Source organism: Taurulus bubalis (assembly GCF_910589615.1).
Source record: "Taurulus bubalis genome assembly, chromosome: 5".
Classification (NCBI taxonomy): Eukaryota; Metazoa; Chordata; class Actinopteri; order Perciformes; family Cottidae; genus Taurulus; species Taurulus bubalis.
Window position 1 is genome coordinate 6338892 of NC_136593.1, and position 18907 is coordinate 6357798.

General features: G+C 41.2%; 1 protein-coding gene across 1 annotated transcript; it reads left to right on the top strand.

The window, feature by feature from the left end:
• Positions 1 to 1203: 1203 nt before the first annotated feature.
• On the top strand, positions 1204 to 2831 carry LOC306736612 (guanylin-like; the record flags this gene model as incomplete). Its single annotated transcript, XM_079218264.1, has 3 exons — positions 1204 to 1281; positions 1582 to 1768; positions 2761 to 2831. 3 exons carry the CDS (start codon positions 1204 to 1206, stop codon positions 2829 to 2831), a joined length of 336 nt encoding a protein of 111 aa, XP_079074390.1.
• Between the last annotated feature and the right edge of the window lie 16076 nt (positions 2832 to 18907).

Below are 18907 nucleotides of genomic sequence, written 5' to 3' on the forward strand. Positions count from 1 at the left end.
ACAGAATTTTTCCCAGAAGCCACATCAATACATATGGACCAAAAGCTTCCCTGTGATTATGTATTTTAATATCCTCCTGGACCTTCATAAGAGTTTTATTGTGCATAATCGCTAGAAATATTTTAGTCTATTGATTTTCCAAACGAAACAAAAAAGTTACTAGACTTGTGTGACCGTGAGGGGCATTTTTATTTATCACATAGATAGTATTGTGTGGCTAGTCCCCAAATATACAAAATGAAAAGTCAGATATTATGTATAGGTTTTTTATTTATATTTTTGGTGGTCTACGAGTGGATGTTTGCAGGCTTTGCTACTTGTATGTCATCCATTGCCACAACGGTTCATTTCATCTCCTGTCTCTTTGGTCCAGTTTGGCCCAAAAATACGAACAAGCAAAGTCTGCTTCTTTGATTTCCTCTTTTTCTCTCTCTGCAGAGTGAAACCTGCCAACATTGGTCAACGTTGTGACTGTGATGTGACCTCAGAAGCAGTTCACAGAGTGAGGATGCAGACCGTGACTCACAATGACGCCACACGTTTGACTCTTATCTGTCATCTGTCGCTCCTTTTCACCAAAGTTGACCAAAGCATCTGACTCCTTAATTCCTTAATTTCTAGCATTTTGAAATTAGGAAGTTAGTGTGTGATATCTTTTTAACTGGGAATGCTGACTGTTTGAGGTTTACAACATGTTTGCATTAAGGTGTGTAACCAAACACATAGATTTACCAATTGTTTCTCGAAAGCGTCCTGATATCCAAATCTCACAGCCGTGCAAACAAGCGACCTATTTGGGCCCGCTGAGTACGTATACGGCCGCTTCCTTATCAGACAGCTGTGTGACTAATATCTGTGGGAGAGAGACCCGGGGTGGGATTTATTAGCTGGCACTGAGGCATCAGATGCATTAGTGTGACACCCAAAGTCAATAGCGAAATAAAAGGCTGAGATAGAGGTTATAAATAAATTTAGAGGATAGTTATAAACTAAAAAAGAGGATCCAAAGCGCTTGCAGTGCGCAAGCCTTTGGTTTATCTTTGACCGGTCAGCGCCCCACCTGCCTTTACTCTCCTCCCCCTGTCAGTTGTCTTTGTTAATAAATCACTGACTAATCTGTCCAGACACCTCTTATAAGAGGCAGAGCCGACACACAGCGACCACAGAAGAAACTCTACTCTCTACTGAGAAGCGTCTTGCATCATGAAAATGAGAGTGCTCAGCGTCGTCCTCCTGGTGGTGCTGTGTGTGTGCAGAGGAGCTATAGGTGTGCAGGTTAAAGTGAGTAGTACTGTTGCCATTTATATATGTTTGTATGTTTCTGTCTTTCTATCTTCGCTCTATTTTTTTTTATTTTCTAAATGCATTTTAGAAATAGTAGTGATTGACACCAAGGGGACGTTTTTGTCGTTGTTGGAAAAAAAATGTTCTCTGACTATCCAGTCCTGTCTACATTGCACCTGTTGCCATTCCCGGGACAAGACCTCTATCGCACACTCTCTCTCTCAGTCTATAGCAGCTGCACTTTCTGCAGGGTCATTCTCATCCCTCACCATTGTCCTTGTTCCCATCACCTGCCAGGTTGGAGACCGGATCTTCCCCTTGGAGGCAGTGAAGCAACTGAAGGAGCTGATGGATTTAGACGGCCGCGTCAGGCCTCTCCTCGTCGGGGCGAGCGTTGCGGCCGCCTGCGCCAACCCCGTCCTGCCGCAGGTCTTTCGGCCGGTGTGTCAAGAAAAAGGAGCGGGCGTCGTTTTCTCCAAGCTGGGTAAGACTGAGACTTTTGCACCGACACATTGGGGCAATGTCTACCTCTATTGTGTTGAAAACAACAACAACTCTCAATACAGTAGTTTCCAACTGTGGCATTCAGCCCCAAGGACATTGGTTCCCTTTCTTTAAAACGACTATTATTATTAATATTGACGGAACATCTCATCATCTTCATTGATTAGTTTATTTTGTATAGATTTCGGAAACTATTGGAGCTCTATGGCAGAGAGGAATGCGCCTGTTCAGTGACCCGAAGCTTCAAACTAGGACTCTCTACGTTCACCTCTCGCATCCTAAACTTCCTGCTTCACAGGTTTAAGCAACAAAACCGCTGAGTTAGGTTTAGCGAAAGAGTGTAGTTGACGGTAACGTGACAAACGGGTCACATGACTAACTAACGACGGATGTGACAGAATGACAACACTTACTTTTACTTACACCAACAGCGGCCTCCTTGGCGGCAGTCCTGTGTTTGTTCGACCCTCCTGCTCCTCCTTATCTGCCTTGTGTGGACTTCTTCGATCTCATGTTATCCGCCAGATGCTCTGATCGTCTCGTGATGTCGCTGTCAGGTTTACATTGGAGTTTGTACAATTCATACAGGAAGCAAGCTCACACTAGCAATCAGAAACCCTGTTTAATCATCCGTTTTATTACTTAGAAACACGCTCGCTCTCAAACTCTATTAGTTCGCCTGCATGGATTCCTTGATTTCCATGTTTACACGCGGTGTCACGGACATCCAGCAATTGCTGCATCCTAAAGTGACTCTGGAATGATGATGCCCGTCGAGAGGCGGTTCAAATAGTCTTCAGGGGCCATTAAAGCTCATGTTGCTGCATCGAGACGGATACGGGTCCCATTATCAATATTAGCGGCATTTCATTGAACTTGGAAAGCTGGCCCTTGGGTGGTACAAAAAATACATTTTAGGTCAGATGGATATTTATGTTTGTGTTCTTTAATTCATTTTTTTGCACTTTCCAGTGTCAATCATCACATCTATGGATCCTTGTGAAATATGTGCCAACCCCTCCTGCTTTGGGTGTCTGAAATGAGGCTGCCATCTGCTAGACGCACATACACATCGGCTGAGCGCCTCTGGGGTCGTCGCCCTCCTTCGTTCATCCACATTGAAATGTGTATAACGTCGACAACGTCCTGTCACCCAGCAACCAAGACAAACGCGTATTAATGCTCAGTGGTCAAAGTCCTCCATTCTTATATATCCACAAAACTGTTTTTCAACGTTTCTTTTTAAATTAGTTTGGGTAAATTATTCGGTCTACATAGTGCCTTATCAGTAGAGTATCAAAGCAAACGTTCTGTATTGTTTGGATATTACTTTGTCGTCTTCAACTTGCTTTCACATTGAACTTTTCATTTATTGAGTCTGATGCCGCAGCTAGATAATAAAAAAACGTGTATTCTTTGCATCCTTGAAAGCAGTTTTTACTTTCAACAATTCATCAATTTCAACAACAGTTTCAACAATACAGTGATGCTCACACACACACACACACACACACACACACACACACACACACACACACACACACACACACACACACACATATACACACAAAGGGTTTCAAACTGAATGGAGAAATCAAAAATAAAGGGCATTCAATTGAGTCGAATGGAAGCAAATGTAAACACTAAAGTGAGTGAGAATGGAAACTGTCACTGCGTCCACTTTTAAAATCAAAGATTGACTGGTCATGAATCACTCAATCATGAATCACTCAATAGAAGAAATAAAAGTTCACACACTTGGCTGCAAAACGGTTTCAGACATCCTGCTTTATTTTTCCTACCAAAGAAAAAACTAAGACTATTGGCAAATAAATTGTTTTGATAATGTCCGATGGATTGGCTCAGTCTACAGGCATCTAAAATTACGATAAAAAGTCAGCAGGAGAGCCAAGTAGAGCAGCTAATTTATGGAACAGCAATTGGGATTGTGCACTATGACATCAATGTGCATGACATCAGTGACCTGCTTTCCTAACCCCTGTTTACTCCTATTTACAACCAAGCTGCCCGGCTGCCTGCATTCTGCTTATCTGCATCTACTGAGCTATAAACACACAAATGTATATTGTTTTCATTAGTACTGTTGTTATTATTATTATTACTACTACTACTACAGGGATTAGTTGTAGTATTCAGACCATCCACGCACAAAACATTTGTCTCAAAATGAGACAAATTAGCTGTATGCTAATTCCCATCGGCAGTCCCATGGCACACACACAGAGAACAAACAGACACTAAATGCATTCATGTATATGCAGCATCATTAAATAGTCAAATCAACAACCATCCATATAAATATCAGCAAATGCAGTATAAATATATAATTACAAGTCATTACAATAAAAAAAAATCGGAATTTTAATGAAATTAATGTCGTCATGACTGATCGCTTGATATCCATTTGTTTGCACCACGGGGAAAAAGATCAATGGAAGAAGATGAATGGATCAATCAATACACTAAGGGATCAACCTCAACAAACACTGTGCTTAATCCTTGGTGGCTGACTGATTTCCCTCCATAATGTGAATTAAAATAATTAGAAATAACGGCAGCTTTTGTAAACAATTGTAAAAAATAAATGACAATTCATGTACGGAATGAGACTAATTCAGAAAAATGTCCTGTAATGTGTTTCAACCTAGTTCTTATTTTCATCTTTGTAGACTAAATTGACTTCATGGTTGTTTTTTTACTAAAAAGTAACTATTTATATATGTCAGTCAAGTTTTTCACAGAGACAGGTAAGAAAAACCGTATGAGAAGAAAAGAAATCAGTCAATGCAGAAAAGAATAAGCAGCAAACAAAGGGAAAAGACAATAGGCCTGGTTAAAATAATCCTTGAACGAAAAAAAGAATTTAAAAAAAGAACAAAACAGAATAAGCACAATTAAAAAATAATAATAATAATAGTGAAAAACAATTCTTTAATACATTAACTGAGAAACAGTAACAGAGAGACACGTCTACCAACAGGATTTAAACGAAGGCGGAAGTATCTGGGAGTGACACCTCTTGCCTCAGCCGCGTCTTCGCAGTGTATGTCGACCTCTGGCGGTTGTTAAACGACGTCAATGGACTCTTATAAATACACATATATACATAGGTTATATATATATATATACACTCACCGGTTCAGTACTGAAGCTTGAACCCCGCTACGTAACATTTTTATTAATGAAGCTAATAAAGTTAAAGAAATGCATGTTAGTGTCGAAGACAAAAACAAACCACTTCAGCTTCTGCAAACAGCCACAATGTGCGTTGTGCCTAATGGTTTCTCTATTAATGAAGCAATCCTTTCTTTATGTCTGAATGTTAACAGACCTTTGGAGTGTGGTCTGTACTGCACGGACAGAGTTTGGACCACTCGTGGATAGTCGTGGATAGTCGTGGTCTACCTTCGGGGTAGACTTCTGGAATAACTTGAAACGGGAAACAGAACAAGGAGAAGAAATGTGTGTTGGAAAAACAGCAGCAAGCCTTGCCTTCACCTGGAGAAGTGCACAACTTGAAGACCTAGGCTCCACGTGGCTCGTTGGTCTAGGGGTATGATTCTCGCTTAGGGTGCGAGAGGTCCCGGGTTCAAATCCCGGACGAGCCCTCAAGTTTTTTGTGTACCAGAACAGTTTTGTGAGGTTGGTTCAGGTTAGCAGAGAAGGATTGTAGGCTACAAACACGTAGAAATAGAAAATGGGTTAAATGGAATCTAGATTACAGTATTACACACACACACACACACACACACACACACACATCTAACAGTGTGTTCTTTATTGAAGCTATATGTATACCCTGAAGCAAACATTTAAACTCCAGACCCAAGGCATGCACTATTTGATCAAATGAAAAATATTGAGGATGGCTTGCTTCTTATTTTACACATATTTCCCCAAAATTAAACCTGACGGATATTTCAAAACTCTGTTATCTCAAGAGGAAATTAAACGTCTGCGGGTTGGATCAATGTTTGGTTGTTTGGTTTGTGCTGACTGACAGATTTACCTTTTACAACTGCCTGAGGATGTAAAATAATAAGCAATGTTTTTCATTTATGTTGCACCTTTCATACACAAAATGCAGCTAAAAGGCTTCTTCAAACAAACAACTATAAATTAAATTAAAACGTACATACAAAAAGATACCTAAAAAAGGAAGTTAGGTACATGAATACAAACAATAAACAAATGACACGGGTTCTGAAATGGTTAGTCGATAATGGATTATTCATTAAGTCTTTTATCAAGCAAAACAGCAAAACATTCGCTGTTTCCACATTTCTGACATTTTATATAATAAATTATTAAGCAGTCGATTGGAAAAATACTCAACAGATCTGTTATTAATGAAAGTAATTGTTTGTTGTATATTTTTCTGACTTTCAGAGGAAATATTAAAATATTACATTTTGTATACATTTATTTGACAGCTATATTTTTTGCAGATAACAATTTTCTAATATAAATCACATGATGATGAGCTTTTAAAAGATGATGCATTGTCATATATTGCATTAACCAGCACCACATAAATCAGTTAAAATAAGTCACCTTTACCAGCTACAACATTGAAGTCTCCCTGAAACCCTGAATAATAATAATGCAATCGTATAACATGTACAATGATATAACACTATGAGAGTCGTCTGATAATACTTGTGTCCATTGTTCTCGTTGCTCTCAATTCCCACCAGAGGGCGCATTTCGCTAAACCTTCTTTTCTCCATTCAGCAGACTTCATGAGATATTGGCAGCAGTAAGACAGGCACATGCAGCCTCTGCTTGAATGAAACATCTTCATATCTTGACACTGACACGGAGTCATCTCAACAACATCACTCTGTTTATGGCCGTTCACCATTCGAGTAAACAATAAGTCAGGTTACAAATATTACTGTAATTATCTGTGTGTGTGTTCCTCGCCGTCTGTGTCCGGACTATGTCTTAGCTTGATGAGCGTGCAGCTTGACACTAAATACTTGTAAAGTTCATGATAACCCCGTCTCTCCTCCCTTTTCCAAGGGAGGAAGAGTGTTTTATGAGGGAAACCATCCCTCATTTGGTTATATGACTTACACCATTCAGGGTCCAGCTGCAGTCCTCCTCCTTTCATTTGTGTCCTACAATAAATTAAAATGTTGTAGCACAAAAACAAATAGTACATCAATTTACAAAGAATCAGCAACCCCTTACATCATTCTCGAGGCAGTTTAAAATGTCTTTTGAGTGCCTGCTTCTTTCCAAACATGGCTGCAGCTTTGTAGACCTCCAGCAGTCTTGGGACCAGGCCATCAAGTCCATTGAGAAAAGACTTAAGTCTGTGGTGACTACTCTTGAATTCTGAGGAGACGCAGACAGGTGGTAAATACTAGTCAAACTATATTTCTGAATAGGACACAGTAAGACAGGCACATGCAGCATCTGCATACATCACTGTTCAGGGTCCAGCTGCTGGTGTGTCCCACTGTGCTCTTTAAGAAAGTTTGATGACAGTCTGCGTTAGGGCCAACAAGCATTTAGAGATGGACAACCACATTAAAAAATAAGATTTAGAGTTCCCCTTTCGCTAAACGGTCATGTCTTTGGTCTGTGAGATGTGGCCAAGTCTACACAGAGAGGCCCGGCGGGGATCAAACCCACAGACTTTATGTCGTAAGGCGATAAGGGAAACACCAAGTGAAAACATCTGTGTGTTAACTTTGAAGTCTTTGAGATTTACGCAGCTCTACACTGTAATAAAAAACCATGTGGTTTAACTTAAAAACCTAAGCTGCTTCGATTGCTGCCTTAAACTTTCAAGTATAGTCAAATTGGATTTACAATTTGCTAAAACTGCGATTTTTAGTTTACATTCGCTTTAGATTTCTCTCTGTAAGTTAGCATGACTGCATATTGCATGTTTATTATAATAGAAGGCATTTCAGTGTGTTGTTGTCCACAGGAAACGTTCAGTTTCCGCTCGTAATATGCAGCTTTTGATTATTACATTATTGATGCCTCCAATACTTCCATTGATGAATCGGATAAGAAATACTTTGGCTGCATTATTAAAGAGTGAAAGTAAATATACAAAGAAGAAAAGAAAAAACAGGTCTCAAATTGCATACATTAACAATATCTGTCAAAACTCAACCCATTCATTGCATTTAATTAAATTCTGGGTTTTCAATTAAAAATAATCTGAAATTCCAACTAATTAATAAAAAATAGAATAATTGCAAATGACATGTCTTATGGACTATTACCATAAAGGTACTATAACTTTAACTGATCGATGTGTGATCATGTATTTGAATTCAAAATTCAATCCGCACATCACATTTATCCAAACGAATAACCTTTTGTTTTGGGATTGCTCGTGGCCCTCGTGTCCACCTTCAGCTGCACTCGCAAAATCCATCGCAAACCACCGTCCCCGTCCACTCCAACATGCGCTTGGAGGACTAAACAAAGCCTTATTCCTAATAATTTGCATCAATGAGTTTTAGTAATCGAGTTGCTTGAGGAATGTTTTCAGCCCGACAGTCTCTTTTCTTAAATAAACGTCCAACATCGGCTTATGCAACAAACGTACTTGGTTCAACTCAGGAAGAAATCGTATAAGTAAGTTTAATGCATAAAATAACTCAACTTAGTTAATTACTTAAGATACGTAAAACAAGCGTAATGTTGTCTTGTCACGCGGGACATGAACAGCTGTCTCCTGGGTGAAAGTCCTGTGTTTGTGCAACTCTAAAAGGTGATGTTTCTTCGTGCGAATGTCGTGCGAATGTCCCAAGGTTTTGGCTGCATGGCGACACGCATAACTCAGCGTTAACGCTTCAGGTTATGCGTTAACGTATAACCTGAAGCGTTAACGCATAACCTGAAGCTCCGCCCCCTCCTGCTGCACAGTGCACCATTTGCTTGTTTATTCAAAGTTTAGACAGACAGACAGACAGACAGACAGGCAGACAGACTCCTTGCTTTATAGTTTCTACATTTAGAAGCAAGGCAAGTTTAATTGTATAGCACATTTCAACAACAAGGCGATTCAAGCACTTCACATAAAAACCATTGAAATCATCAAATCATAATGCAGAAGAAAACAAGATTTAAAAACAATTAAGAACATTCATTAAAACATTAAAAACAGTCAAGAAGCAAAAAAATAGAATACAAGTTGCAGTGCAGTTTAAGAAATAAAAGAAGCGACAAGTTAGACATTATCAAAAAGTCGAACATTGAAATTCAAAACCTCAGATACAGAGTAAATCAGTGCCACCTTTGTTCTCTGGGAGCGTACCTCCCTCTTAAAAGATTCATCCAATGGAAAGTTGTACAGCAGAACCACCAGCCCAGTCTGCAGGAGGATGTTTGTGTCCTGAATAGTAATCAGAGCTGGCTGACAAATTCTGCCATCAGATCCGTGCGGCGCGTTTGGCTTTGTTGGAAGAGTTAACTGGCATGAGGGTTGTTTATTTGCGAGAGCATCAGCAAATCTTCAGAAGGTCTTTTGTTCCTAAGCTGCAACAAAAACACGATACAGACATCTCTCCTTGGTGTACTGAGACATGTAATGAATACAATCAGAAAGAAGGTGAGAAAGTGAGAAAGTGACAGTTACAGCCAAAGATAGAATACAAAAATGGGACTTTTAATGTCCAATGATTAAATCATAGGAAATAAGGTTGTGTTTGTTTTCTTTAACCAAATTCTCTGTTTTCACACTTTCTTTGGAGGAGTGTATCTGTGAATTAATAAATATGAATTACACAAAACCATCTGATAGCACTTTGTAATGTAAATATGTACACATACTAGATCCTCCTTGCTTTGGAGACAATGATTTCATATTTTCTTTCCAGCCCAAACAACGTGTCAGTTCAACTGGTCAGTCATTGACATGAGCGACCTTTGAACCTTTGTTCAACGTCCCGACTTCACAGCCTGAACACAAGGAAAGGAACAGCGTCTGTGTACACTGGAAGCCACACCATCTACATTCTCCTCCGTGCAAACAGTTTCACTCCTTTCCTGCAGAGTTCTCAATAAGCCAAGATTTGCTTCCCAGAACAGGATGTGGCTCAGAAGACATCTGAGATGACATAAGAACACACAGCGAGATGTTTTGTGTTAGTCGAACCCACAAATGCCTATTTGGGAACCAATATGAGGACAGAAAGAAACCTTAAAGCTCATCGAATGGGCTGTTTTAATGCCAGTAGATTTTCTGGTATTTTCCTTTTGGTAAATTGGCATCATTACAAGTGCGCTGAAAAGATGATTGGGCACCAGAACCTGACCATGTTTCTTAAATAGAACCATGTGTCTTTTTCTGTTTATATATGTACGGTCATTACATCTTTCTGTTTCCCTTCCACCCCTATGCTTCGCTGTAGTGAAGAGTCAACTCCAATGTATAGCCAGGTGGTCAGAAGGTCTTGGTTTAAGCAGCATGGGATTATCTTCTGATTAGAAACACGTTTTCTAACTGATACTTTGGGTTACTAAATGTTCTGTATTCGACATTCACAGCATTAATGTAGCAGCAGCTATAAACAACTTTATACTACACTATATACGGCTTCGTAAGAACTAATTCCTTTGTAGAAATATAGAGTGACGTCTCCCTGAGCAGAGAATGAACTTGCTCTCCCTCTGTGTGTGTGTTGTAATCTGAGCTGCTCTGTGCTTTGTTTACATAGCTGTGCTAGCCACGCATGAACGCTCAGGTAATCACCGTTAGCGCGGTTAGCTGCAAGCCGGAGGCTCGGGCCGGCGCCATGTTGAGAGCCATTGGGAGGCTCTTAGTTTCACGGGAAGCACCTTTTATTACTTTCAAACACACTCTTGCTTTGGTGAGTCGAATGAGATGAAGACAAAGACACAACAGCTTCTAGGAACCGGAGTTAACGAGAGACGCAAAAACCCTAATTTTGCAGTGTTCTAAAAGAAAACTCTTCAGGGGCTGAGTGGTCAAATGCAAGCAGATGTCTGCCAGAGTTTACTCTGCCGAAAACTACGAGCTGTCATCGATTGATTAAGTCAGTTGCAAGGGAAGAATGCGTGCGTAATAATTAACTCTCAAGGTTTCTTTTTGGAAAGAGTGGATCGCAACAGTCACTCATTACTATACACATCAAAGGGTCCTCTGTTCCTGCAGAATTGCAGGGAGCCGCTCATACGTTATCGTGAACAAGCATGAAAACAAGCTATCTGCTCTCCCGAAGAGCAACCGGACCGTCTGTTAATTGCCTTGTAACGAGGGAAAAGCCCCAAATATTGTCTTTTAATTGGGGGCATTCTCAACAGTAGTAGCTTGTGGGGGAGCGGGAAGGATTTGGGTTCAACAATCAGGTTAATTGGATATTAACTGTACTCAGCAAGTAATTCTCTCCTGCGATCATCAGATGAACGCGGCAGTTCAAAGTATGAAGCTCAGCAACAAATCTAAAAAGGCTCGTGATCGGGATTCTGACGTGTGTGATTACTCGAGAGGAAAACAGAGACGTTGGGGAAGGGCTTGTATGATTGCTTTTCTGGCCCTGCCTGTCTCTCGGGACTCTTTTTGTCAGCGCATTGGACAGATCGATGTTGATTCTTGATGAACAACACTTCGTTCTGTGACCACCTGGCTGCTGGTGAAAGCCAGAAAAAAGGACAGAACATGTTGTGTGCAAGATTAAAAAATAATAAAAAAAATAACAAAGATGCCGCCTTGTTGTGGTTTATCTTCTCTCGAAACCCCCCAAAGGATTGTTACGGTAAAGCTGGATGAGACCAAAAGGTCACTTCATCTTCACCGGATAAAACCACTAAGCCACAACCTACGATATGTTCACTCGATTATCTCTCAGCCGCAGAAGAGCCGAAAAAGAAACATGAGAGTGGTGTTATTGCCGGCAGGAATTTGCGCATCCATCGCCTGTTCTATCACGTACACAAGGTGTGGTGGAAAACACACGTCAGCTTTATGCACGTTGTTGTCCAAATCAGAGTTTGGTCAGATTTGACTGCTTCATTGCACTGTGTGTATTTATGGTATTTTATTCTACAGATTTTCTGTTAACAGAATGGTAATAATCTTGTGGAAATCTCCAGGTTGACGTGAACCCCTTCCTGCAGGAAATCCATCTTCCTGCACACGTGACAGTAAACGTTCGCTGACCTTGGATGCAGGCGTCTAACATCCCATCTCTATCCGTGCAGTGATCGCTATCTGGTATAAAAAGCTCATCGAAGGTTAACCTGGCGTTCTCTCTCACACTATGTTTTTTTTCAAGGCACAGTGGGGATCAACAACAAGGTGATGGAGGGCGTTAAGGTCCATCCATTGCGTCATTTCATTTTGTACATGTATTCTTTCCATTTTTATGTCAACCTTTGACTGCAGTAAACTTTCAATTTTTTTTGCACAACGTTCGAGTGTGATAATATAAATCGTTATGTGCTGTAGATATTCTTCATTTCATTATTCTTATGGCTATGAGAGTTCAGGTTGTGCGAGGTCAGTTTAACAAATGTTGTCTGTGAGAAACGTCCGGTGGTCTGTTCCTCAAGATTCCTCAAGGTTCCACGCTTTGCACTACCACACCCACACATGTTATATTGAGAATAGGGAAGCAGACTGGTCGTTGCACGTCCCAGCCTTGTGAGAAAAGATGAGGACACGATTCTCCTCCTCTCAGACGGGTTAGAGACAATTAAATGTTAGATGTTCATGATGGAAAACCGTGAATTAAAGAGCCGAACTTCCGGCTGTTCGGGAGTGTTTTTGGACGGTCTCCCTGCGTGTTGACCGGACGACTCCCTGCTATCGCGATTGTAGCTACTTTGCTACTTTGCTTGTGATCAAAGAAAATAAATTGAGAGAGAACGTGAGAAGTTGTCGAACTGAATTCTTCCGGAGGCTACACCAGGCATCCAAAAATATTACACGCTAACAAGTGCTTCTGCTGCTGTTGCTGCTTCTGGCTGTTACTGCTGTTATTTACTGCTATTTATCCTCCAGTGGCGTTATCTGTAGTGCAAGCTAAAAACACACATACAGTCCTCATATCTAAATGACAAATCAGGTTGTTTGTCAGTGCCATGTGGGTCCAAACTTACCCGAGATGTGAGCATTTTTCTAAAGTGCTCTTCTACAGTAGGTTATCTTTAAAGTTAGGTATCAATACAATGGTTCATTTCATTTGTGTGTATGGGAGACTAGATGCAAATCCCAATCTCTAAAATCACACATCCATCAAGACTTTGTTCTGCGGACATACAGCGACATCATGCATATCAGCCAAATTTAACAGCACAAAGAATATTATTCTTCAGGTGATGACAGCACCACCCGCCAGCCCGATCTTGATCTCAACTGTGTGCTTGGAGAAAGTTGTTTTTGCCAACACATTCCTTAAGTGATATTCAGGGCCAGATGGTAATACCTTCTTAACAAAAAAAAAAGAAGACCTGTATAAACAACAAAAAAGAAGACCCGTATAATAAACATGTCTCTTGTTTTCTTCTGTTGACCTGAACTTTCCCGACAAATAATTCAAATCCTCCTCTGTTGCTTTCCTGAAGGTGTCTTCCCTTTTACTAATCTAAAATATTTTGGGGAGTTTTTCCTGGACAGATGTGAGGTCCCGGGAAAGATCGTAAAGCCCTCTGAGGCAAATTTTGGGCTACACACAATAGATTGAATTGAATTGAATAGAAGCAACTGAACACACCAGCCTATAAAGTCGTTCAGAGTAATTAAACCTATGGATCCTGCTATCTTGTCAGTACACAGTATGTTTAACCCTCTGCCGGTCAACCTTTCAAACCTAGCACCGCCTTGAGTTGTTCGAATAGATGAATTCCAAGTTGGAAACATGCAAATCCTTCCCACGCCCTCCGATAAAACATGAAAAGCAGCAACAGCGAAGAACTGCTGCAGGCTGAAGGTAACTAAAAGAACATTTCGTTTGTTCAACCTCCTACTCATTGTGTCCGTTCTGGCTGTGGGTCATGCTCTGTAGCTTTGCACTCCCCAGCTCCATTGTGAGGATCGGGAGAAAACGGACTCTGCCAAAACAACTTTGGGACGAGCAGCGCAAGCCTCCTAAACTTTCCAAATGGATTGGAAGCACAGAACAGAAGGATCAAAAAGCAAAAGTGGATTTAGTATTGCGGCTAACTGCATATAGGAAACTTCTTTCTGGACAACTTGCGAGAAAAAAACTAATGAGCTGACGGAGGCCACGTGAAGACCAACAATGGCTCGCCTTTTATTGCGCAAAGCCAACCAGTCTGGACACGGGTTGAAATATGTAACCCCTTCCATAATGCACAGTTTCCGTTCGTCCATTTAAATATTATATTGTGTGTATACTGAACAGAACGTGCCGAATAACGCTGGTGAATAAGGAGAGGTTTCTTCTTCCCAAGCAAAAGTTATACACACATTCTTTCAGACCTGCCAACAAATGAAAGTGGCCCCTCTCAGTCATGCACAGTGTCAGCCCTGCTATAGCAGTAGGGCATATGATCTGGGATTTTCAGAGTGAATTTGTTATTTACTAAAAGTTGTATTCCTTATCTATAACGCATATATGCTGCCCTGCCCTGCTGTCACGATGGTACTAAATAAAACACCTGATGGACTGTGCATTATAGAGAAGGGATATATTCTTTGGCAGGCCTGAGAGAATGTTTATCGCACTACAACATTTGCTGGTAAATAAGAAACTCCATATGCACCAAGGTTAACTCCATCTGGTAGACGGATGAAAAGAGATGACTTTGCACGACCACTCAGATCAACAATCTACTGCCGCTCTCGCGGGTCAAGGAAAAATGTAAAAGCAGAGGACATACATTTCTTTACTCCAGATGTTTGTGTATATGCAATAAGTCCATCTCTGCGAAGCCATCGATCGACTCTCTCTGAAGAGAGACAGGTGAACGGGAGGCTTCCTATGCGTATACCCTGTGCGATAAGAGACATCCGGGTAGAGAATAACTGTCACCTTATCAACAGTTGACGCAACGAGTTGAAAGGCGTTTGGCTGACACAGAGACAGCACAGTGAAGTCACTCTGAACCTTTTTCAGAGGGTAAATCCATCGCACAATCACTGACACGTCGACCTGCTCGATTATTTATTTCCCAGCATGCCCACAAACCAAAGAATTGTGACTTTGTTTCACTAAGTGCCCTCCGGTATCAGATCGACCAGCCGTCACCTCTTTTATTTTCAATGATGGTACTTTGAAACAATTTAAACCTTTGTGGTTAAAGTGGGGTCTTTTGTGGAAGGTTAAAAGGTTTCATGCAATTTTAATTAGTATGCAGATTTGCCCTCCCTGACTTTATTGCTAAATTTCCCTCCCATAAAATTGTCCACTACGCCTGGTCTCACTCTCAAGTTCACTCCTCCCCTGGGGGTTCTCGGTCCGAGCACATTTTGAAGGTCATGTAAGATCTTTGCATTCATGACTGCGAGGCGGATACAGAGGAAAATTGGAGAAATCAAATAGAAAAAGTGCAGACGGCAAGACCCGAGCATGATTTTTTTATTTTTCTATGCCCTCATTAGCCGCAGAGGGATTAGCCCTCATGCCGGCTGCCTACAGAGAGGTGACGGGAGCTAAGGAGGGTGAGGAGGCAAAAGGCGATTAAGACATGTTCACTTCTTCACAATACAGAAACGATAAGAGACTATGAGATTATAAACGAGTGCAGAAAGTAATCAGAATAGCATTCAAAGAAAGTATAATACCTATTTAAAATCCTTTCAAATTCCCAAAATGTGATCCAAATTCTTAAAAATGAGGAATGAGGTTTATTCCCAGTCATGAAATAAATAGCAATCGTCCTTTTTTTTCCATTCAGAAGTATTTTGCATAGTAAATTGTGGATCATTGCGGTTGTGGATCATCGTGTGTTTTATTAGATGCACTCAGCTGAACTAGATTACTCAAAGGAGGAGGGTCAACGACTCCATTTTGCCCCCAGAGAAGGATCTCTGCTTTGAAAAGGGGAGAATTAGCATCTTCTTGCAGCCTCACTGCTCCTTTTATACAGCAGCCCCCCCCCCCCCCCCCCCCATCGCTGTCAGCCTTGCCTTGCTTTCTTAGTTTGATCTGTCTGAGGCGCTGAATTCCAACATGCTTCTCTCACCCCTCCTCCCATAGTTATTCAACCAAGCCCACGGCGAATCAAATAGCTGGAGATCAGGACACAGATTGAACCGAGGGTCCCTGATATAAATAGAGAGATTGATTGATGTCAGACATCATAAGTCAAAGTAAAGGTGGCCAAATCGAAGTGGGGGAGGGAGGTGGAGAACAAGGGGAGGGTGAAATGGAAAGCATCGAGCTGTCGCAGCACGCCGGAGAGGTTGAGATGATGTGTTTGATGAGCGACTTGATGTCGGTGGTGTCAGGGCGAGTGACGCTTTGATGGCACAGTCAGAACTTTTCATGGTCGATCAAGATCTATATCCACAGCAGGACAGCTGCTGTAGTTTTTTTTTTTTTTTCTCCCAATACATCAGGCCGACTGTGAAAGCTCTTACCGCTGCTCTGATGAATCATTTAGCAAGTGTTTCATTTTGATGAAACGAGTATCTGGAAAGGTTATTAGTTTCATGTTCATGTTCAAGTTTCATGTTCATAAAATGTTGAATAAAATATAACTTAGATTTGACGACAAAAAAATGTACTTTCGCTTTCCCCATTTCCCACCTCAAGTAGCTTTAAGGTTATAAAACTCCAACCGTACTCTCACATGACAGTATCATTCATACGTTATATCAATTTGTTTCAGCTGCTATCCAAAAACGCTAAACACTGTTTACTGCAGGTCATTCCCTTACTCTCAGTTTCCCCACACTTCCTGTCTTTCTACACCATCTAATAAAACTACAAAATGTCCCAAAAGTAAAACATTCAATTTCATTTACATTTAATTAATTCCTTTGTGTACAGTATGAAATGTACTTTTGTCCAGTGCTACATTACGGTATCATATTGTAACCGCCGCCTTTTAATATAACTTTTAATGTAGACTACACAATAGAACAATTTATTTTCATTGACTGCTCAGCCTAAATTGTCATTTTCTTCTCACTTTTTGCACAAGATCAAGGCAGAATGAGTAGGATGTGTCGGTTGTTTGTAACATTCAGAATTGGCCCTTTCTCACGGCCCTAACTGTGACTCCGGCGCGTATGTATGGCACCAAATTCAATTTTTTTCCCTGCTGTGTCGGCCATTTTAGTTGCTTCTCCTCTTTGATGTTTGCTTACAATCTGGAAGCTACGTTTTTACAGAGGTCGATGCCCAGAAACAACCTAAACGTTGCAAAATAGAAAAATATAGGCAGAGGGCCGGGTCTAAGATACAGAGAGCTCAACACACTTCCAGTGGGCCACAAGTGAGGATTCAGAGGGATTCTTTTTGTATGAGTCTATTGGTAGTTTAATATTAATGCTGATTTATTGTTGGGAGTGGGCGTTGTTTTATTTGCTTTGCCCTACCAAATGAGTAGAGGGTGATGTCTCCGTCCTGAAAACGTAATATCTTCTCTGGACCGTGTGACTGTGCCTGACTGACATTTCCCTCTCTTTCCTTTCTGCTTTCCTCGCCCTGCTAGGCGAGACAAATTACACCTTTATTGCCCTTATTGGTACATGGAGTCCGATGACTTATAGTCCGACGCATTAGCTAGTTTTTGTTGGCCGTAGATGATTGGTCAGTTGCCTCCAGTTGAGGTCCAGACATCTGTAACCAGGTTAATGACTGATAAACAGTAAAACAGTAATAAAATTTAAAAAACTGTAAAGAATCCACAATAACAATATTATATATACAGACAGAATAAAATGTATTTATATTGCACCGGTTGAAGTGATTAAATGGATTGAAGTGCTTTTGTGGTCTACTGGGAGCTCAGCTGGTTGTGCAGCCTGACAGCAGCAGGAAGGAAGGACTTGCGGTGCCTCTCCTTCACCCACCGAGGATGAATCATCCGGTGGTTGAGGGAGCTGAGCAAAGCTGCCAGGGTGTCCTGCATGGGGTGGGAGGTGATCCTCCTGTCTCCCACCGCCTCCAGTGGAGACCCCAGCACGCTGCTAGCCTTCTTTACCAGCTTGTCCAGTCTCCTCCTGTCAGCTGCCGTGATGCCGCTGCTCCAGAAGAATGGTAGGAAAAGTCCACTCTAACGTTTAAAACACAAAGCATCGTACACACTGGCAGGAGAAAAGGGACAAGGTCACCCACGGGCAGACGGTTGAGACATAGACAATTACAGTGTTTCTAGTATGCAGCCTTACACATGGCTTTGTGTTATGACACTATGGCTTTGCCTCAGAAAATTGCACGTCTGGTGAGGCCACCTCGAGCATTTATATAGACGTGAGACGGGAACAAAAGAGGGAGACTTCCAACATTGTTCTTCATCGTAACCCCTCTTCTTGTCATTCATGGATAAATGGCAACGCGTTGGCAAGGCGACCACCTTACACGCACACATACAGTACAAGGCCATGGCCTGGTTTTGTTTTAGAAAAGGAAAGCTTTCATTATTCAGGAAACATAAGAAGCACTGCGAGTCATGCACAAATATATCTGAAAGCTAGAGGAAGTTGGGGGTTGGAAGCCCACTTGAATATTCATGCCCTACAATCTGATACCCATCGTCGTCTATCTCTAAATTTAGAATACAAAAGATAAAACAGGATTACGGGTCAACGATTTTTAGCTGCCAAGAGGAATAGAAGAAAAATACAAATCGGCGAAGCGATTCTTCATAAAAGCATGAATTGGCCCCCGAGGGCCTCAGTAGATTCCATACAGATATTAAGAATGTACAAATGACAGCATGAGGACTTTGTTTCATGCCCGTTTTACACCGAACATCCCCTCTTCATGCTTCAACCAACATGAGTCCGCCTCTGTTTTCGCAAGGTGACCAGTGACCGCATGAAGCCAAGGAATGAGTGGCTTCAGTCCTCTCGCAATCCACACAATAGAGCAGATGGAAAAGTACAGCGTGCAACATATGTGACACTCTAAAAGAAAGATGTTCACTGAGGTATTTCTGTCGTGTGACTTGCGTTTTACTTGTGGGAAGA